The sequence below is a fragment of the Ahaetulla prasina genome, chromosome 8, assembly GCF_028640845.1.
Source record: "Ahaetulla prasina isolate Xishuangbanna chromosome 8, ASM2864084v1, whole genome shotgun sequence".
In the NCBI taxonomy this organism is placed as follows: Eukaryota; Metazoa; Chordata; class Lepidosauria; order Squamata; family Colubridae; genus Ahaetulla; species Ahaetulla prasina.
In genome coordinates, this window is record NC_080546.1 from 14,986,389 (window position 1) to 15,008,393 (window position 22,005).

At 44.3% G+C, this 22,005-nt stretch overlaps 1 protein-coding gene across 1 annotated transcript; it reads right to left on the reverse strand.

Moving 5' to 3' along the window:
- Positions 1-6,622: 6,622 nt before the first annotated feature.
- On the reverse strand, positions 6,623-21,645 carry NKX6-1 (NK6 homeobox 1). The gene is made up of 3 exons (XM_058193174.1): positions 20,979-21,645; positions 18,151-18,323; positions 6,623-8,285 (listed from the first exon to the last, which is right to left on the reverse strand). The coding sequence occupies exons 1-3, from the start codon at positions 21,643-21,645 to the stop codon at positions 8,028-8,030; spliced, it is 1,098 nt and encodes a 365-aa protein (XP_058049157.1). The 3' UTR covers positions 6,623-8,027.
- Between the last annotated feature and the right edge of the window lie 360 nt (positions 21,646-22,005).

Sequence of the window (22,005 nt, forward strand, 5' to 3'; positions counted from 1 at the left end):
GCTACGCACTTAAGAGCTCAAAGCATTATTAGAGACCTCACACACTCACTTTATGGTCTGTTTCCGTTGCTCCCCTCTGTTTCTCTGTCATATAATATATATGGGTATATGCATAATTTTGTATTTATTTATTTTGTCATGTTTATGTAATCTATATTGGAGGTGGTGACCCTTTGAGAGCTGTATGCAACGAAATTTCATTTTAATGTATGCCGATTAGTGTAAATTCAAAGTGACAATAAAGTTATTCTAGTCTACTCTGTTAAGTGAATCATGTCATTCAGTGTCATTCAGGTCATTCAGTGAATCTGGCTTCCCTTATTGACTTTGTTTGTCGGAAGCCAGCTGGGAAGATTATGAATGGTGATCACATGATCCCAGGACACAGCAACTATTGTGAAAAAATGCTGGTTGTCAAGTGCCCAAATTCTGATCACGTGACTATGGAGTTGCTGCAGCAGTCATGGATATGAAAACCAGTTGCTTCACTAAACGAATGGTTGTAAGTCTAGGACTACCTATATTCCTGAGGGGACTGGTCTCTTCCAGAGCAATTTCAATGAAATTGCAGTATTCCCAGGCACTTCAATTCAATTATTTTGGAATAAGGAATCATAGCCTGAGCTTTGGCCTGTTTTCTTACAGGTTCAATGACCACATTCTCTGTCATCTGATATCAAAACTAGTCTTAGGACCTGATTCGAAAACCCAGCTCCAACTAATTTATGTCTCTTGGATTGGTGGTTCTCTTGTTTTTTTAACAGAACATAACACTATTCCATTTCTGAGTTTTGTCAGAAACCATTGAAAAATGGCTCAATGTGAAAAGATAAATCTTATGAAACCCACTCACATTTCATCCCCCACGGTTCTAAAGCCAGTGGCATGGAAACTGCTTTATTATGACACCTGAATTGGAGTCTCTTTTCTTTTGCAGCAAACAATGGGCTTGTTTTGGCTGATAGCCTAGCCCTGTATTTCTGAATCTTGGTTGCTTTCGGATGGGTGGACTCCATCTCCCAGAATTCCCCAGCCAGCATTCCAAGGGAATTCTGGAGCTGGAGTCCACCCATCGCAAAGTAGCCAAAGTTGAGAAATCTAGCTACGAACCAAATCAAGCAAAATCACATCTGATTTTTTTTCATCTAGAATATTTATTTTACATTTAAAAGAAATGATATTTATATGTATATTCACAGGAAAACTAGAAGTTCATTCTTGTGTTTCATGAAACAAAAAAACCGCTCTTCCTAATGATAAGCAACTTTATCCCTCTTTATTTCACCCACAAAAATGGGTTCTTTAAGGCCGCTTGATTTTTGTAGCTGAAACTAATCCCAATTACATATTGATGGCATTCATCCAATGTGCATAAACAGGACTGGTAAAACCCTGCTCACTGCATTTGCCAACATATTTCCATTTGGCTACTGTTAGCTTCTGCTGGAGTTTTGTTGCGGTTGTTGTTTTGCGTGGGAGCAGGGTTGTGTTAAGTATTTTGTGTAGATTAATCCGTTCGGTTAGGGTATGCTTCAGTGCAATGCGTTGTGCAAATCTAGAAAATGAATTAATCGAGTAGGTTATCAACATACGACAACAGTTGAGCCTAAAAGTTCCGTTGAATAGTTGTGTTAAGTGAGTTTTTTTCCCTTGTTTTATGCCCTTTCTTGCCATAGCCGTTAAGGGAATCCCTGCAGCTAGTAACACAATTGTTAAGTGAATCTGGCTTTCCCATTGATTTTGCTTGACAGAAGATTGCAAAAAGGGATCATATGACCCCAGGGCTACTGCAACCGTCATAAATATGAGACAGTTGCCAAGTATCTGAGTTATGATCACGTGACCATGGGGATGTTGCAATGGTCGTAAGCAGTGGTAAAATCCGAACCGGTTTACTACTGGTTAGCTGGCTGTGCATGCACACTGCGCGGGCGCAAGTGCAGTGTGCACCACACACCAAATGCGAGGTGTGTGTGCAGTGTACGCCAAAAGGAGGCATGGGGTAAGTAGAACAGCTTGCGTGGTATGTGTGATCACCTGTGGCGCACAATCTTTTTTTTACTTTTAAAAGCATTTTTTACAACCTATTCAGCCAAATAGGTTGTAAAAAAAATGCTTTTAAAAGTTAAAAAAAAGGCTCTGATGATCACGCGGCTCAGCTGTGATTGTCAGAGCCTCTTTTTTACCTTTTAAAAGCATTTTTTACAACCTATTCCTACCTTTCGGGCGGGAAAAGCGAGCAAGCCGGAAAGATTGGGGGGGCATAGGCAGGGGGGGCAGGGATTTATGCTATCAGTTCTCCGAACCACCTGCTACCATCACTACCGGATCGACTGATCCGATCTGAACCAGGAGCATTTCACCCCTGGTCGTAAGTATGAAAAATGGTCATGTGTCACTTTTTTCAACGCTGTTGTAACTTCAGTCAGTCAGTGACCGAATGGTTGTAAGTTGAGACTACCTTTAACCTCTTCATGTGTTGTATAAAGATATCCTTTCAAAGCCTGTAAGGGATTGGGACATTCCTGAAGTCTCAGAACTACAACTACCCAATAGCCCCAATAGCATGGTTATTATGGGGGATCCTGGGATTTGTAGTTTTGCCACATTTAAAGGTAAAGGTAAAGGTTCCCCTCATACATACGTGTTAGTCGTTCCCGACTCTAGGGGGCGGTGCTCATCTCCGTTTCAAAGCTGAAGAGCCAGCGCTGTCCGAAGACGTCTCCGTGGTCATGTGGCCGGCATGACTAAATGCCAAAGGCGCACGGAATGCTGTTGCCACAGTTGGGAAGCCATAAAATCCCCACTCCTGCTTCCCCATGAAGTGTATTTGGTTCTGCTCATTTCATTTCTGCTTCTGAAAGTGGCAGAAATTTAGCACGGAAATATTATGAAAATAGGAAAAGAGAAGGGGTCCCACCTTACTGTTATTTGTGGCTTGAAGTAGGAAAACCACCTTTTCAAAAAATGTCAAGTTCACTCACTTTCGCAAAGGATCCTGGAGTGGAAAGGGATGGTGAGGTCATCCAATCCAACCCCTCTGTCCATTGCAGGAATCCAAAGTAAAGAATCCATGGGAAATGGCTGTCTAGCCTCTGCCTGAACATATGAATGGAGGGAATTTTTTACCAGTGTAGGGCAGAGGTGTCAAACTCAAGGCCCGAGGGCCGCATCCGGCCCACAAGATACTTAGATCTGGCCTGCAGGCCCACCCTGGAAACAGCGAAGGACTGGTCCGCAGTGCCTCTGCCAACAAAAAGGTAAGCTGCATGGGGGCCAAACACAAATCTGGGTGGAGGGCCGCAGGAGGCCATCACAGCCAAACACACAGCTCAGGAGGGCTGATGTGGCCGAAATTAGAGCCTCAATGAGTGACATTGAGCTGGCCATCCCCACCCTGGCCCCCAGGTCAAACACAACCCTGATGTGGCCCTCCATAAAATCAAGTTTGACACCCCTGGTTTTGGGTAAATGATTCCAGCTCTTAACTACAATATTAGGAAGCTTCTCTTAATATTTAATTGGTATCTGCCTTTCTCTATCTTAAATCTATGCCACGCATTCTGGTATGAGTAAGAATAAGTCTGCCTTCTATGCGCCTTCCTTTTGTGTACTTGAGGAATGCTGTGATTTAGTTGTCATTTTCCAAGGCTAAAGACACGAGCTCTCTTCACAGGATTTAGCTTTTAGTTCCCTGATCAACTTCATTGCCCCCTTTTTTTGAGCCTTTTGCAACTTTTCCAAGTCCTTCTTGAAGTGTGGTATCCAACTCCTTGCCATGCTCTCAGGTCCTTAACATTGCATGAAGTACAGAAGGTATCAAGATTCTCTAGTAACACCCCCCCTTCCCATAAATACAGAGGTCATTGAGGGTCCTGGCTAGGGGTGGAATCTACTTATCTTCCTTACTGGTTTGGAAGTGCACAGGCCGTTCGTCACATGTGCGCGCAAAATCTTCTGTGCATGCGCAGAAGGTAAAAAACACATTACTTCCTGGTTAAAACCAGGAAGTAATGACACCCGGGCGGGTGGGTGGAGCTTCGCTCCGCCATCACTACTGGATCGCCTAACTTCCCGTCACAATCGCTATCAGATCGCGCGATCCGGTCCGATCCAGGAGCATTTCACCCCTGGTCCTACCTGAGGAAAGGATTTTTTGAGGGGTCCTTGGTGCTCTCTGAGCTTGGGGGTTTTTTAGCAGACATTTCGTTACCCAAACTAGGTAACATCATCAGTTCTACCAGTAGCTGGCTTTGTTTGGCTGAGGTTTTTTTTTTAAACAGTCTTTTACTCTCCCAATTTGCTGACAATTTGGTTTTTAAATAGGCTTAAATACTACTAGATAGTTTCAAGGTCTGAATTTTGGGAAAGATGCATATCACTAAATTGAACTTTAGAATCTCTAAGAGTGGATTTGTACTGGTGTACAATTTTCAAGACAAAAGTAAAAGTATATTGTCTGGTCTGCTTGCTTTTGGAGTATGGTAAAACAGTTATTTGCTAATTGGTTTCTTTAAAGAAGGAACATGACTCCAAACTGTATAGCTACAGCAAGAGAAACTGCAGTACAAAATTAAAATTAAAAAAGAATCGCAGTCCCCACAGACTGTTATTTAAACTGTGCTGAATCACACAGAAAACTGGATGATTGAGAGACCCAAAATAAACTTGGCACAATCTGGAATATTGGGATTCAGGAACTGCTTGCTAATAATAAAACAACACAAACACAACGGAAAAACCCTCTGGGGCATGTCTAAAGCAAGAATTTTAACAATAACCTCCCCAAAGTTCATTATTTCAAAGAACACTGGGAATTACAGCCTCATGAAAAGCAAAAGTGCTTGTAAAAAAAAATCATCTTCAATCTCTTCCCAAAATTACAACATCTGAAATGGCTTGTTAGAAGAGTTTATTAAATGGGATTTATTCAGCCTGAGTCTCGCCACAGATTTTGTACCTTGGAAGACTGTTGAATTATTCCCTGTGTTCATCCCTATCCTGATCCCACACATAATTATTAGGAAGGGTAGGTCTGATTGATGGATTCAATCATAATGCCCAAATGCCATTGGCATTCCTGAAAAAGGAAAGCAAAAAAAAATCTAGTTTAACGTTTTGTTGTTAAAATGTTCTGTTGGGCTGCGGCAGGAAGTAGTTTTAAAATGGCCTACCATTTCCAGAAGGCAAACATGACATACATACGCAAGTTTTTTTTTAAATAAAAATATTTTAAATGGGCTTCGACTCCTAACTCAATTTTAATTTTGGTCAGCGAACCAAGCATCCCCCTTTTCTAAGGCAGTTTATTTTTGCCACTTTTAATCCAGAAACTCAACAAAATAGAAAACACACAGAAAGATTAGAGTGTCTACTCCAATACTTCGCTTCTTTAGCATGCCTGCACACGATAGCATCTGATAGACTCAAGGTAGACTGCCACTGGGCATGGACTCTCCATTTAAGCTATCCATGCAAACTGGCAAATGAAGACACCTAACATGGGGCATCGTTAAATCTTGAAAGCAGGAAGCCATTGTGAGCTGTAGATGTTATTATTATTAGACAGAAGAATCGTCTCTTTTTAAGGGAGGAGGATGTTTTAAGATGTTAGGCTGCACGATGCCTACAGGAAAGACTTGTAATTTATGGGGCTTTTAGCCACTGCCTTGAAAGGGTAGGAAATGAGGACAATATAAACCGTGTGGACCGCTATTCTTAAAGGGTCTGCTTTTAATCGTGTCTCACGTTCGCACACAGGTTTATACATTACAACAGCGGGCGCTGTTTTTCTCAAATATCATTGGCTGACTTCGGAAGACGTGCCGCCCCCCGTTTACCCAATCAAGTCAATTATCTGGGTCCCCAAGGTTTTCCGAACCCTGAACGAACCACCCTAAGCAAGTCGAAACAATCCTCGGGGCCAACAGGTTGTTGGCTGATTTGGGTTTCGGTGCTTTGTTCGCAGAACACACGCCTAACCATAAACTAGCCAGGTTTCGTGTCTCGTGACAACGCAGCTTAATTCGTCTCGTCCTTTTCTGGTGTTTTTTTTTTCCTCTCATTTTTTTTTCCTTCGCAATCTTTTTTATTTTTTAATTCTTTTTTCTTCTTTCTCATTTTCTCCCCATCTTCTGCTCCCTCCTCTTTCTCGCATTGTCTAGAACCTTGGTCGTTTTGTAGGGACCCCTCCTTCCAAAATCACCCAGCAAACTGCGAATAACTAGACGAACCAAGAAGTCTTTCATTCTGTTTAAAGGTTTTATATCTATCGATCGATAGATAGATAGGTATAGATAGGGAGGGAGGTGGGCAGATAGATAGCTAGATAGATAGCTAGATAGATAGCTAGATAGCTAGATAGATAGATAGATAGATAGATAGATAGATAGATAGATAGATAGATAGATAACCAAAAGGAGGTGGAGGAGATTTTAAAATAATTCATATTTTCAAAAGCTTTCTGTTGGGAGAGGGGAGGGTTAGCCTTAGAGGAAAAAAACCCCCAAAAGAACTGCCTGTACAGTATTTGGTATATAAAGCAACTAAAATAATTGATCGATTGTAATGATTTTTTTATTGATTTATTTATGACCAATTTTATTTCATCTCAGATGAGACATTTTCTGCACCCTTCAGTTTTCATCCAGGCAACAGACGTGAATATAACTGACTTAAATTGATTCCTCCTTTTAAAACAAAAACAAAGTGCATTGAGTTAAAACTGGTCTTGGCAGGGCTGTTTTTGTTCACTTCACGAAACTTGAAATGTCTTCGTATAAATTAATCAAAGGCTAAAATGCTAATACGACATTATTAGCTTTAAAAAATAATAATAAAAGAAAGCAATGTACACGTTCATTTAAAAAAACAAAACCCGACATTCCACATTTCAAATTCTATCGAACAAGCGCGGGGATTCGGGATTTCAAAACCAACCGTAAAGTTTACTTGATATTATTATTATTATTATTATTTGCAAAAGGGAAGATTTTTGTCGAATGCTCTGTTTCCTCTTTTCTCGCTTTACTTCTGCTTTCTAAAGCAAAATACAAGAAAGTTAGAATTAAGCATTCCCCCCCCCCAAAAAAAAAATCGTGTTTGTGTGTATATGGTGTTATTCATTTGGCGGGACTCATTTTAGAGAGAAAATTAAAAGGAGCTTTAAACTACAATATCTAGGTTACATTTTTAAATAGCTGTTCCGAAGGAGCTTGACTGCCCTATAGTCACTCTGAGGAAAAGATCAGGGCTCATATATTCCAATTTGAAATGGCAACCGAGGCCTTTTAATGTCCAGGTTACACACAGACCGCTTCTTCAGGAAAGTTCCTGCGTTGCTCTAAAAGCTTGTCCATTCTCCCGATCGAAAAATAACAATAATAATAATAATAATAAAGAGAGGTTTTGCCGAAGGAAACCAATGACATTTAAACCCCCCCGATTTCCCTTAAAACCCACACCTCCTCCAGTGCAGATCATCAGCGTCCCAAATGTGGAAAGTTGGGAGTTAAGCTAGCGACGAAAACTCATCGGGTTACTACGAGAAAGAAAAACCGCCGCCTTTAAAGTCACAAAACTCCCCGAAGAAGAAAAAAGAGTTTGAGGAGCGGAGGCTGAGGCGGAGAAAAACAAGGCGCGAATCTGCCGAGCGCCGACGCTCCGGCTCGCGAGTTAGCCGGAGTTAAAAGATTTATTAGGTTTAAATATTCGCTGTGTAGAATAAAGTCCGGTCGCTTTTATTTACAAATAGAGGCGCCTCGGCTGCACCTGGGCTAGTAGCGAGTCCCATTTTGGCGGGAAAGGCCGGGCGGCGCTAGGCCCCGGGCCTGTCCGTCGAGGCTCCCCCGCCTCAACTTTCCTCAAGATACCCACTCGGGCAGGGGCAACTCTGAGGGGCCGCCCGGTCTCCGCCTCCTCTTTCTCTCGTCTGAAAAAGCAACTGGGTCTGTGGAGCGCCGCCTCGGCGGGGCTCAGCTCGTCCTTTGGCGGCCGCGCGGCTTTTCCCCCCTCCCGCCCCGCGCCGCCTAAGAGGAGGCCTCGTTCTCTGAGGCGTGGAGCAGCAGGCCGGCGCTGGGCCCGCCCGCCTTGTGCTTCTTGAGCAGCTGCGTGATCTTCTCGTCGTCCGAATTGGGGTCCAGGGGCCGGTTGTAGTCGTCGTCTTCCTCCTCGTTCTCCGAGGCGCCTTTCAGCCGCTCCGTCTCCGAGTCCTGCTTCTTTTTGGCGGTCGCCATCTCGGCCGCGTGCTTCTTCCGCCACTTGGTCCGCCGGTTCTGGAACCAGACCTGGAAGGAGGAGAAGAAGAGAGAGAGAGAGGAAGGCCGGTGAAAAAGAGAACCAGACGGGCCTGTTGTCTGAACCCCCCGTTTTTGCTCGAGAGTTTCTGCCCTGCTCCCGGCTATCCCGTTCGGAGGAGTGAATGAGGACCGGCCGCTTCCTTCCTCTCCGATTCGCAAGGCCAGAAACCCACAAGGAAGGATGGGTTTCAAAGCTTTGGGAGGATTCGCACTCGGTGCTAAGCAGGATTCCCCCCCCCAAACCTGGTAACTTTAAGATAAGTGGACTTTTAACTCCCAGAAGCCCTCAGCCAGCATTTGGAGTGGGGTAGGGGGAATTTGGGGAGTTGAAGTCCACACATCTTTAAAGTTGCCAAGCTTGAAAACTCTATTCCGGACCATAATTTGGTTGCTTTTACCCCGATGTAAAAACCCCAGGCACTGATAATGCACAATTTCTAGTTGAATATGATATGAGAGGCAGTTTGGTGTAGTGATTCAAGGTGCCAGGCTAGAAACTGGGAGACTGTGAGTTCTAGTCCTGCCTTAGGCACAAAAGCAGCTGGATGATCTTGGGCCAGTCTTTCTCTCTCTCAGCCCCAGGAAAAAGACAATGGCAAAGAAACTGCAGGGACTTCTGACAGTTGCCAGGAGTCAAGAATGGCTCTACAAAGGTGAGGTTGGAGGGATAGGAGAACACTGGAAAATTGCAGAGCTGTAGGCTAGATAGTAAAGGAGGGAAAAAAACCCTGAAAGAAGTAACCCTATTTTTATTTCCAGAAAACATGGATAATTCTTTGAAATTACCATTCTCTAAAGGAATAACGTATGCCTACACTTGGTTTAAAAGAAGGCTAGTATATAAAATCGATACACCTTTCAAAGAAAAAGCCTGATTTTAGAAATTATTATCATAGCATCATGAATTCATGTACACACATTGAAAAGAGAGTCTTCATATTCCCCATGAAGGCACCAGGTATCAAATCGTATGTTTTGCAGGACCACAAATGTAGCACACGTTTAACATACCCCAACTTTTCCTGGAATCGCATAGCTTATCCCAAGAATGTCTGTGTTTTTCCAACTTGGCAACTTTAAGATGTGTGGACTTCACTTCCCAGAATTCCCCAGCCATTTGCCAAGTTTGAAAAACATTGCTGTAACTGCTTTGCAAGCAAGTATGTACTACATACTCCTCCAATTTGGACTGAGGGGGGACCCTGAAAATTAGAATCTCTCCATACACACACCCTGGAAAATGTCTTCTGTTTTGGGTACACATACTGACTGTGTAAGGGTGGCTCCCGTTCCTTGTCCCAGCTTCTGCCAACCTAGCAGTTCGAAAGCATGTAAAAAATGCAAGTAGAAAAATAGGGATCACCTTTGATGGGAAGGTAACAACATTCCATGTGCCTTTGTTATTGAGTCATGCTCGACACATGACCACGGAGACGTCTTTGGACAGACTAGCACATTTGTGCGAGGGGAACCTTTACCTTTACTGACTGTGTAGGATACATTAACGAAGGGGGACAACTGAAAATCTGGGCAGTTCAAGGGTCTGGCATGCATGGCATAGGGCCAAGTTATATTTGGGACTGCTTCCTTCTGTGGACATCTACCTATCCACAGGTAGGTAAACATGAGTTAATTCTACTTTGTTATAGGGCTCTATTAAGAGAATCTTGCAAGTCTGAAAGTGCAAATCTCCCACCATCTCTTTACTTCCTTAGGTTGGATTCTTTCTGAGTTTCCCCCTCTTGCTTATTTTGCAGCTCTAGGCTCCCCCTTCCTGCCTTTTTTCAATATTTCTTCCCCTTGTTTGCCAAGGTTATTCCCACATACTATTACAGGTTCAAACCATGTCTCCTCTCTAAAATGCTGTTATCTGTGGGGATCTAGGAACTGAGGCCTTTCCATAGCTGTGCCTGCTTTGTGGAACAGCCTCTCCCCTGAGATTCAGAGCGTCACTACTCATCTCACCTTCTAAGGTGTTCTGAAAATCTGACTTCTCTCTCGGGTATTAGTTCAGGAGGGCAGGACAGCCCAGCATTTGTGGTTTTATGATGGTATTGTTATGGTGCTTAGTGGTATGAGAAGTTTTTAATTTGGGATATCTTGCTATTCGTGTATATGCTGTTAGCAATCCAAGAGTTAATTTTGTAAAATGTGGGCAGCCATACAAACCTTTTTTAAAAAAATAAATAAAATTGGCCTACACTCAGGCAGCCTGTCTTCTTCCTTTGTGCTAATTTTGAAGAAATTCTCATAGTCGCATCATTGTGAAGTAATTTTTTTTTCTATTACTGTAATGGAAAAAAATCTACTTTTAAATTATGTTGTCTGTTTCACAGTCCCAGCTTTCCTGCCCGGGCATAATAGATATAAGGTTCTCAAATACAGCTATGAAGGGTAAATTAAATTTAATGGCGGTAGTTGGGTTTGATCTACAGTATAAACTAGTTTTAGAACTAGACTCTAAAGCTGGTTATTTCAGAGTTAATGTCATTGAGATTGACAGAATTTGCTCCAAGCTGTAGGACTGGCACTCCAAAAGGTTTGCAGTCCAAAAATGCAATTTACTGAAAAATTGTCATGGGTGTGATCAGTGGTGCCTGTAAAAAAAAGTTAGCATGCTGGCTACGATGGTTACAACTGAAGGTCATAAAAATAGAATGAGCTGTGATCACATTATTGTGGCCACCATTCTAGAGGGTGTTTTTTTTTAAACTATACCCAGCAGACAATTCTTAGTGTGATAGTACATTTTTTTTAATGTTTCATGGAAATACAGGACAAAAAGACTGTTCACCCCCAACTGGCTTTATGATCCAGATCAATTTAACTGAAAAATGGGCATTCTAATCTCATCTCATTTCAAGTAGACTGGAAATAATTCTGTAGTTAGCAGTGTGGTTGAATCCAGACTTAGCCAGGCTTAAAGTAAACCTATCAGAACCAATAATAAACCATTTCTACCTAATAATAAACAATTTCTACCTAAAATATCAATAATTCAATAAGTCTACTTCTAAATATGCTTAACTCTAGTTCGTTATGGGTGGATGTGGTTTAACTGTTCTGTAGATCCTTAAAGAAATTACAAATTCAGTTTTAAGATCTGTTTGGCATCATTATTTTAGAGCTATTTTGGAGCCATGTTTTTTTTTTACACACACAAAAGAGAATGTCTTTTCTAAGATAGTGGTAGCTGCACACATCCTTTTTTTCCACTATGCTCAAATTTATAACAGACTCATGATAGTTTTTTCTCCTAGTACTGCTAAAAACTTAAGCATAATCATTTCAAACATCCTCCTATGCAAAACTAGTGGAAAAGTACAAAAGGAAAATTTGCATTTGCTTTCATTTTTCAGTCCACCTTGCACAATAGGACTTATTATACTTTTGCCTTCTGCACTAAATTCCTCTGCATTACTGCAGTAACTAGTGTTAGTTCCTATGGCAATATAGATACTACTGTATATCACTGATATCCCCAGAGTAGTTATCCTGCAATTGACACAATTTTAATTGTGTTTCTCCAATCCAGCAAAAAATTATTTCATGCATGAGCAAATACATTTATTTCTCTCTCTCAATGTTACGTGAATGCCAATTTATGTCCTGGAAGGAATCAAGTGTCATGCCACATGCCTTCAGTGGCATCTATATGATGATATCACATAACTGCCATCATGTTGGTGTCATTAAGGTTTACTGGTGGTGCCTTTTCAATGGTCCATTGATATGCTCATCTCCAATGTAATACACATCCTAATAACTTTGCTTGGTATTTTGAGATCAGTCAAGTCGATTAGATACTTGACTATTTATATACAATTGTTTATATACAATCAAGTTGATGTCAACTCTTAGCAACCTAAGACTGTCTCCAACCTAAGACTATCTCCAGGATGATCCATCCCAAGGACAGGTCTTCAGGTCTTCCAGGGTTGCACCATCATGCTTGAATTAAATCTGTCCATTGATAAGTTACTACTAAGCTCCAAAATCTCAGAGGTCCTATTAAAACAATTTGCTACTTTTAAAGGAATGTGATTGAACACTATGATTGCCACTCTTTTAATGCCAACAGGTTGCTGTTGAATCAGTCTATCATATAAGATTATTTATATTCACCAAAATTATTTTTACACCCCCTATTTAATTGACTATTCTCATTGCTACAGTTCACAGCAGTGAATGTAGTAAGCCCATTATGCTCAAAAGAGCCTACTCCCAAGTAATTGGGTATATGAGTGCAATTAACCATTCATATTTGTCAGCCGGATTTCAATCATGCGAGTCTATCAACTATCAAAATGCAAATGAGCCATTAATAGGAGCGTGGCAGTAAGAAGCTACTGTACTCTCACCACAAAGATCCACTTAAAACTAGCTGCATATAATTGCTCTTCCTGTTAGCAACCCCTCTCAACCACTATTATCTTCTCTGAGAGCATCCTGACTACCATGACAAAGCTCTGGTGTAAGATTCCACTGCTTAATTCACTCAGCAATCAAGAAAGCACATTTAGACATTGCGCCTGGAATCCATTCTCATTGTCTCTTCAAACCATGTCCTGCTCTTGAACCATCCCACATCATCACTAAGTAGTCACATCAGACTAGGCCAGATCTACCTGTAGGACAGTAGCAAGGACAGCCTCCTCTGTGCCATCCTAAACATTCCCTTCTGTGTTCAGCGAAGTGGATGCTCAAGGAAAGGATGAATTACAAGGCTAAATTATCTCGCACCCAACACCCTAGACAGGGTCTGGTTGTGATGCTAAGTATATTTGCTGAAGAAGAACTCTTTATTGAGCTGAAAGGACCTGTGTATTAGCAAAAGCACACAGAATAAAATTTTACCAGGGCTTATTCTATATTCATTCCCTGCAAGTTGCTACCTCCCATTTTCCCAAATACCACCAAAACTTCAGACAGTTGAGACCTTGCTGCCAAACAGCTCTTTCCTGCACAAGTGTCTTTCAGATGGGTTCATTGCAATGCCCATCGTCCACACATAATAGGAGAAGGGCATGCCAACCCAGTTAAGAGAGAGCATTTGGTTGGGTAACATGCCCAAATTGTAAAGATTGAGTAGTAGCTGAGCCTTGCCTTGCATGGAACCCACCATTGAAAGCCGGCAGAAAAAGATGAAGTTGCCTTTCAACAATTCAATACTTCCCCCCCCCCCCAGCCTTGTACCTGGACTTGGCTTCTCAGCATTTTACCCTCTTTTTAACAGGATTGTGTGAGTCAGTTTTTATAATCCTGTGTAGACTGTTGCTAAAGGCTGCAGTCCTTCGCTAGAAGGGAGTATTTGCTTTGGGTTTCTACAGGGAAGGGCCCATCCAAAGCATGGTTCAAGAGGTCAGTATAAGGAGAAAAGCAGGAGTAAACCTCACCAGTTAGAAGACAAAATTATTTCAGTGTTTGGGGTTTCACCATACATTTCAACTTAACGGCACTATTGACATTAAGTGGGAGGGAGGGGGGGGATAAAATTACATTTTCTTTGCCGCGAAAAGCCAAGTGTGGGAGAGGGCATGCTTCAAAATCAAAAAAAAAACAACCCAGGAAGTTGAAGTGAATCGTCCTTCTGCGCAGACACACACAAAAAGTCTTGCGATTATTAATCCCAATATAGTTATGGAAATTAAAGCACTATGTGGAGAATGGCAAGGACAGCAGCCCAAACGGATTCGATTAACCTTTTGCACACACCGCTGTTTCGCCTTCTAGATTCCTTTTTTTTTCCCTGCTGCAACCTGTTATTTCTACCGTCTTCCTGTCTTCTTTCTCCCCTTCCTGCTCTCTTCCACGCCTCTGATTTGAGGTACCCCCTTTTTTCCCCCTCCTCCCTCCCGCTTTCCTTCCCCGATCACTAGATGCATCTTCTTTCATTTATTCTTGCTTCCTCCTCACCTCTCAGTCAATTGAAAGTGGAAACCAAGCGTTGGTTAAGTCAAAAGTGCCAGATGGCCGGAGGGGAGACTAGACAAGCAGAACGGGGTGGAAACAAACAAGTTGCTACTCTCCTTTCCACCCCCCCAAACACCCTTATGACTTCGAAATTAGATGAATACATTTGCACACCATAAAGTCAACCAGTTGCATTCATACTCCGTGCTAAACAAGCCGTAGGCGCTTTGTTGCCATTTGCTTTTTCCTGCTTTGAGCCTCGGCCGTTTTACTCGGGGTTAAGTAATGGTTTAACGCGATGCACGGAGATATCTCTCTTTTTTTCTTTTTTCTTTTGTCACAACATTATATACAAGCACATACATTGAAAGGGAACAATAGGCCAGAAACCGTAGGCACTTTTGTGCGCTTATGCATGCCCCTTATACCTCTTGTTTTTCATTTTGTGACAAACTGCACCCAAGTAAATGTAACCGAGTCTATGTGCAACTTTTAGAGGCTGCTTGAAGCGAGAAGCGATTCTGTTTTACTCGGGAGGAAACCCAGTAGAAGGAAAAGCTATTTACTGTCAGGAAGAAAGCCTAAAATTGGAGACTTGGGGCAGAAAACCCTATAGATATAACGAGGCTTTGTTTTTATTTTTACACATCCTTTTGGGGATTTAATTTGTTATTTCTTCGTGTATTATTACAGGCCATTCAATATATTCTTATACCGTAGGACAAAGATAAATACAGAAAATAGTATTTATTGTTGAAAGACAAAAACTTCCCAGGACAGCGGAGGAGGACCAAATTTTATTCCTGGAGATTATATTTTAAAAGTTATAACCAAATCAGGGCTGGCTGCAGTTCATTCCTGCTGAAATCAAGGCGGCGTAAATGAGCTCAGCACCAAACTTTTTCGGAGCGGGTTTGAGATCAGATGAACAAGTGTCAAGACCAGACTAAAGTTTCCTGCTCCGTGGTAAACCTCCTTCACTGCAACGGGACCTACTCTGAGTAAACACAGTTCTAACAAAAAGTGTAGCGTTTTCCACTTGGTGGACTTAAGAAACAAAACACACATGAAACTTTCGTTTTCCATTCTGGACCAGACAGTTTTGTTCAAAGATGGGGCAAATTAACATCTGATTCACAATGCACCTTTAAAAAAAAAAAAAAAACCCATCTCCTTAAACACACTGCATTAAATGGTGAGACATGTTGCTATCAGTGGAAAAGGCAGTCATTTATTCAAAGCCTTTCCCACATATTTACAGTGACAAATGAGGATCTCTGGATAACTTTTGGAATAAAGTGACAATGTTTAAAAGGGAGGTTTTCCCTCCCCTTCCACTCCACCCTCATCTAGTTGAATACCCAAGAAAGAAACTGCATGTAAAAAGATTCATTGGTTTCATGGATGGATGGATGGAAGGAGGGAAGGAAGGAGAAAGAAAGAAAGAGAGAGAGAGAGGGAGGGAAGGAAAGAAAGAAAGAAAGAAAGAAAGAAAGAAAGAAAGAAAGAAAGAAAGAAAGAAAAAAGGATTTGCTATTTTTATAACATTCCCAGTTGCTCCATCAGACAAGATTTCATTTTCTGCTGAAATCAATTCAAGGCACTGAGCAACCACCAAATTAGATCGACCTTTATGCTTCACTTAGTTCTTTTCACCCAGAGAAAAGGTCCTTCTTGTTCAAACAGTTACAAAGCTCTCCTGAGTTTCCACGTGCAAAAACGAAAACACCCACAAGCAGAAGTACTTAATCCAAACAGCCCCATTTGCATTTTTACGCTTAGTACAATCCTATATTGCATCTACCAGAAAGATTGACTCTCTGATGTACTGTTTGAAAAATGAGGATACGGTCAGAGCTGATTTTTTATAAAAAAACGGACAGAGACCTGACTCGTTAAGCTTTTTTTTCTATCCCTCAAATTTGCATCTATTTCCTACAGCTACCTAGAAGGTTTTTTTTTAATGATTCCTTCCAAATAAATGAAAAACTGAGTTAATTTGCAGCTTTCCGTTGTAAACCTATATTGGTATGCTCAGAAATGATACCATTGTATCGAACACTTATATTCACCTGAATATACAGGAGGGCAGCTATAACAGTCTATTTTTTTTATAGAGACCTATAAAGGAATTATAAAACAGGGTGGGGAAAAGAGAAGGATTAGTTAGGTTTTGCTCCTTGCTGGAATCCAATGTAAAGTAAAATTTAGTCCTGGAGCTGCCCACCCAGAAATAAAATTTGTAATGAGTTTGATAAGATTTATTTCCTCATATGGAAAATACAACAGGAAATTTTCTTCCAAAAATGTCTGAGTTTGTTAGGTATGCTACACAATTTGTGTCTGTGTGTGATATGCATGCCCATAATTGTACAGAAAAGTTGGCTTTAATTCTGCTTTTGTGAAACCCCAGCAGCATGAATGAACAATTGAAATAATAACAAATCTTGAAGTACACTGAGATACAGAATATTTTTCCCCTCTACTACACAGTGAAGGCAAGGGAAATAATGGTTTCTAAGGGCGTCTTAAAACAGTTCTGCTTATCCTGACTTCAGCTTTAGAGAAGTAGAGTTCTTGCTCAACTATAACTGTAGGTGGATTTTAATCCACCAACCTTTTAGGCTTTACTAAATTCAATACATTTGCCTTCGAGAGTTTCAGAGGAGTGTAAGAATGAACAAGTTTACATCAAAGAGTAACAGATGCCTCCTGGATTCTTAAGAATGGATGGGGGAGAAGAGGTAGGTCTTGAACGCAGGAACACATTACCAAATACGCTACTCTAATGCACAAGTTGGGCCTCCCAGCGTTGGCCTTGACTGACCACAGTTCACAAGACAACTCCGTCACAGCCTTCATACAGAAGTGTGGGTCCCCTTCAAAGGTTGGGAGATGGATGGGAGATCTGTATAGAGAAGGGAGACCACCCAAGCGATGGCTGAGTGTTTTGAAGGGATCGGATAGAGTGGATACTTTTCATTCCAGATTCACTACAAGAATCAGTTAAAACACAATCCCAAATTTTACTTGGGCTTCCCCGGCTTGCTTGTTCCAGTTCCGAGTCACCGACTCCAATGGGCCAGCAGAGAAAGAAAACGAATCCAGTCGGGGGAACGCTGGACAGAGGATTTAAAAGAACCCACCGTGCTAGACCTTCTCAACTTTTTAAAAGGCCTAGATTTTAGGATTGCCCCAGGTGTGTGGGTGCACAGGATTTGAGGGTCACTCATCCACACCTGCTCCTGATTAGTTTCTGCAAAATAGTTCCCATTTACACATCCAGATATCCTCCTGGAACTTGCTTTTAGCCTTGTGCTTTTTTTAAAAAAAAAAGCTGCCCTAAGCTCCTACCCTCTTTACTCGATCATTGGGTTGAGTTTACCCGCTACTAAATGCAAACTCGATCTTCGTTTAGCCAGTCTTGCAGATCGGCTCTTTCGAACCTACTTCTCCGGCTTAGTTCATCAGCACAGACCCATGAAGCTATTTACCAGCCGTTCGTTCTCGCAACGACTGAATCCCGTTGATTCAAACCTGGACAGAAGGAATGGTCAGGATGTGTGTGTGTGTCCGTGGGCCGTGGTGGGGGGTTGGGTAACTCTTTAGAGTCGAAAATATTTATTCCTTTTCTCATTCATTTCGAGACAGTTTGGGGAAGTGAGTTAGAAACAGGAAGAGCTATTTTGCCTAAGGTGTTTTGTACAAGAAATCCACGAACTGGACTTTTAATTTTCTTTCTCACCACCCACCGATTCGGGAAGAGCGCGGTCCCCTTCGGTTTTTTGCCCAGGTCTAGAATACTAAAGGGCGCCCACCTCCCCCAATCTATGAACGACCATAAACCGCGCTGGCCGCCCCGAGCGAGCGAGCGAACGAACGCCTTCGTCTGAATCGGGACCGTCTCTCTTTTTTTGCCTTGCCCGCACAAACCGCTCACCTTGACTTGACTCTCCGTCATTCCCAGCGAATAGGCGAGCCTCGCTCTCTCCGGCCCAGCTAAGTACTTGGTTTGCTCAAAAGTCTTTTCCAAAGCAAAGATCTGTTGGCCGGAAAACGTCGGCCTCGTGTGTTTTCTTTTGCCGTCTTTATCCAGTAAAATGGAGCCTTGATCTAAAGGAGGTGAAAAAAAGGGAAAAGGGGAAGATGCCAAGTTAAGGGACACAACATAAGGTTGGAGATACCGAGAGGTTCGCAATGACTCTCCAAAAAGGGTAAGCAAAACGTATATTCCGCGCCCAGCGCTGCGTTTTGCTCAACGGGAAAAGGGAAATTTCAGCACTCGGAAATTGAAGCAACCGGCGCCGTTTGTGAAACAGCAGTGACGAGTTTGGGCCTCGCTCCGTTGCTGCACCAAGAGCCGATTCTCGGGAGCCAAACAACAACAAGAACCACCACAAAAAAAACAACAACACACAACCCGAAAACAGAAGATATCCGGAACAGCTTTCCTAGTAACAAGTTCGCAAGAATTGTTAGTTGGGGGCCGGGGGCGAGTGCTACTAGAAACCTCCTGTTTTTTGATTTGCATTCAGGGTTTGAGAGTTTTTTTAAAAAAATATTGCACGGCTAGATTAAGAAGATAAGGCAGCGAACGAAGGCAGGGAAGGACGGAAGGAAGAGAAGAGGAAAAGAAAGGAAAGGAAAGGAAAGGAAAGGAAAGGAAAGGAAAGGAAAGGAAAGGAAAGGAAAGGAAAGGAAAGGAAAGGTCTTATCTATTTTAAAAACAGAGGTTTTCCCTTAGAGGAAAAATGTTACTAAATAAAGAGCCAGACCCATTACTTAAAATACTGACATTTGGCACCTCAACTGAAACGGATGTCTAAATTTCAATTAGTACTGGAAGTTCTTTCGCTTGAGGCAAAGAAGATATTACAGTGGGGATCTCCTCTTTTCCCCTTCCCCACTCCCCTTCAAAAAAAAAAAAAGATTTTTTAAAAGGAAGGGAGAACAAAGGCGCCACGGCGGCCGGCCTTCTTAACAAGCCACCGTAACCAAGTTCACTCAAGAATGAACCCCACGAATTTTCAAAAGACCCGGCTTCCTAGCGAGTCTCTCCCCCCCACGGAAGGGACGGGGCTGCCGGGTTCAGTGCGTCGCCCTCCCCGCTGGATATGCTTTCGTGGTGGAGGGGCAGGAGAGGAGGAGAGAGGCCTATAAACGTCGCGCACACCAGTAGCCAGAAAAGGACCCATTTCTTTTTTTTCTCCAAATGTTCGTGGAGAGTTTGGGACATGAGCCTGGCTCTTTTAAGGCCGGAGGAAAGAAGCCGGGCTGAGCGTTAAAACGACAAGGGGGAGCTGGGCCGGCTTCCTCTGGGGAAGGGTTGGCCAAGAAGCCGCAAAAATCAAGGGAGGCAGCTCCGTTGCTAAATAAAGCATCAACTCCAGGAGCCCCATTTTAAGGGAAAAGCAAGTGGGGAGCAACAAGGGGGGGGGGGTGTTTTTTCTAGTTCTAGCGATTACTAGACTTTAAACGACCTTTAAAGGCAGCGGTTCTTTCGAAGCGCCTTATCCCCAGTTGCTCTCACGTGTGAATGAGTGACTCTTCCCTTCGGAGAGCGCATCTTTCTTTTCGCGAGGTTAAACCACACACTTCTCCCCTGCAAAGTGGGGACGGGGGGCACTGATTGGATTCAAAGGAGAGCCTGGTCCCCTCCTACTAGGATGGCTGGGACTACAACTCCCATTCAACCCTCTCCCCACATCTCCGCGCCGCCTTCAATAACGCAACCCATCCGGAGAGGGCAAGCAGGTCAAATCTAGAAGAAGAGGGCAAAGGCTCTCAAGCGAATTGCCAGCCCTGGATTGTCGGCCTGGGCTCCCCCAGACAGCCCCGACTTTCAACTTGGAAAAATTTGGCGAAGCAGCAGAGGGCGGAGAATGCGAAGCGCCTGCCCTCCAGCGGTGGGGCAGGGAACTCCCATTAGCTCCCTGCAAGCCCAGGGCAAGGAATTGTGGGAGTTGTAGTCCAAAGAAGCTGGAGGGCACCAGTCCTCTAACGGGCACGGGTCTCCAACCTTGACAACTTTAAGCCTGGAGGATTTCAACTCTCAGAATTCCCCAGCCGGAATTCTGGGAGTTGAAGTCCACCAAGCTTAAAGTTGCCAAGGTTGAAGACCCCGACTCTACGGGGTTCGGAAAAGGAGGGGATGCAGGGGAGGGGCGGGGAGAGAGATTCACGACCTCCCTATCCAGTCCAGGTTCTCCAGCCCAGGGAAAGGATTTGGTAGGGAAGGCACAGCTGGACGGAGGGGGCAGATGTGGGGTGGGGGGCCCATTGTCCAATGAGAACAGCAAAGGTAGGACGGGGTGGGGGTCTTCTTCCCTGAAGAATTGGGGCAGCACAATCATGAACGGGGCGGGGAGCGGGGGAGAGGCACCCCGACGGCATCGGCCTGGATAGAAGGAGTCGCTTCTACAGTCCGGACCGGTCAAAATAGGCAAGAACCGACCGAAAGAAGAGCCGGTTTAAAGCCACTCAGCCTTCCTTTAATGTTTCTCAATCGTGGCAACTTGAGGATATGTGGACTTCAATTCCCAGAATTCCCCAGCCAGCTGGCTAGCTGGGGAATTCTGGGAGTTGAAGTCCACACATCTTCAAATTGCCACAGTTGAGAAACAGTGCTTTAACGGAACCCTCCGGGATGCCAGCCTCCCCAGCCAGGTTTTGATAGCCAAGGCTTGGAAGGTTAGGAGATTGAGGGGCAAAAGGGCCCCACCGGGGTCCCCGATGGAGTGGGTGGAGGCGGGGAAGGGCGATACTTACGGGGTGAGCAGGCGAGGCGGGCGTCCCTCCAAGGAGGGCTCTGCATGACCCCCGGCCAGAAGATGGGCGTCCTGCCGGGCAACTCGGCCAAAGGCTTGGGGTACCTTCCCACGGCGGCCACGGCGGCGGCGGCGGCGCTGGGGCTGAAGTAGAGGCCCGGAGGCGGCGGGGGCGGCGGGCTGAGGCTGCTGAACCGGGGCAGGCCCGCCAGGAGCCCGGCGGCCGGCGAGGCGGAGGAGGAAGACGAGGAGGAGGAAGAGGCGGAGGCGGCGGCCAGAAGCGGCATGGACGGCCGGCTCAAGATATCGTTGATGCCGTGCGGGGTGGCGGCCGAGTGCTGCTGCGGGGGCGACCCCAGCGCCGACAGAGCTCCCACGCCGTGCGGCTTGAGGCCGGTCGGCGAGCCCAGCGGAGGGGAAGGCGAGGCCGACGCCGAGGAGGAGGAGGAGGAAGAAGAAGACGACGACGAAGGAGCCGAGGAGAGGGAGGAAGGTCCGCTGGCGGCAGAGGCGGCCGGGGGAGGCAGCTGGTAGGCGGCGGCAGCGGCGGCGGCTGAGTAGAGCGGCGTCTTCATCTCGGCCATGCTGTGCAGGGCGGCCAGCGGCGGGCTGCTGAGCAGGAAGGCGCTCTGCCGCGGGGTGCCATCCATCGGCCCCACCGCCAGCATCCCCAGGACGGGAAGCCGGGCAGGGCGGCTGGAGCCGGACCGGAGTGTGGGGGGGGGGGGTTTCCCCTCTTCGGAGAATCCGCCGAGCCTTCTTTGAACTGTGGAGAAGCGGTGTCTAGGCGTGAAGGGAGGGTCCCCCCCCCCCAAAAAGGGCTGAGAGGGTGGGTTATAGAAAAGTGGGGGTGAGTCAAGGTGGGGGGAGCGTGTTCTGCTGTGGCTGGGAGATGGTGGGGAACTGAGCTGCCGGACCAGAAAGAGAAAGTGAGAGCGACTAACTGGATTCAGGAAGCCAGCATTAAAAGGGAAAGTGATATATGTGTATGTATATATATATATATATATATATATATACTCCCTGTC

Excerpts from the sequence above, each read along its gene's own strand:
- NKX6-1 (XM_058193174.1), bottom strand. The coding sequence starts at position 21,645 with ATGCTGGCGGTGGGGCCGATGGATGGCACCCCGCGGCAGAGCGCCTTC. Across the intron at positions 18,324-20,978 it reads CCGCCTCGCCTGCTCACCCC|ATCAAGGCTCCATTTTACTG; the intron begins GTAAGTATCGCC and ends CACCTCCTTTAG. Across the intron at positions 8,286-18,150 it reads TGACGGAGAGTCAAGTCAAG|GTCTGGTTCCAGAACCGGCG; the intron begins GTGAGCGGTTTG and ends TCCTCCTTCCAG.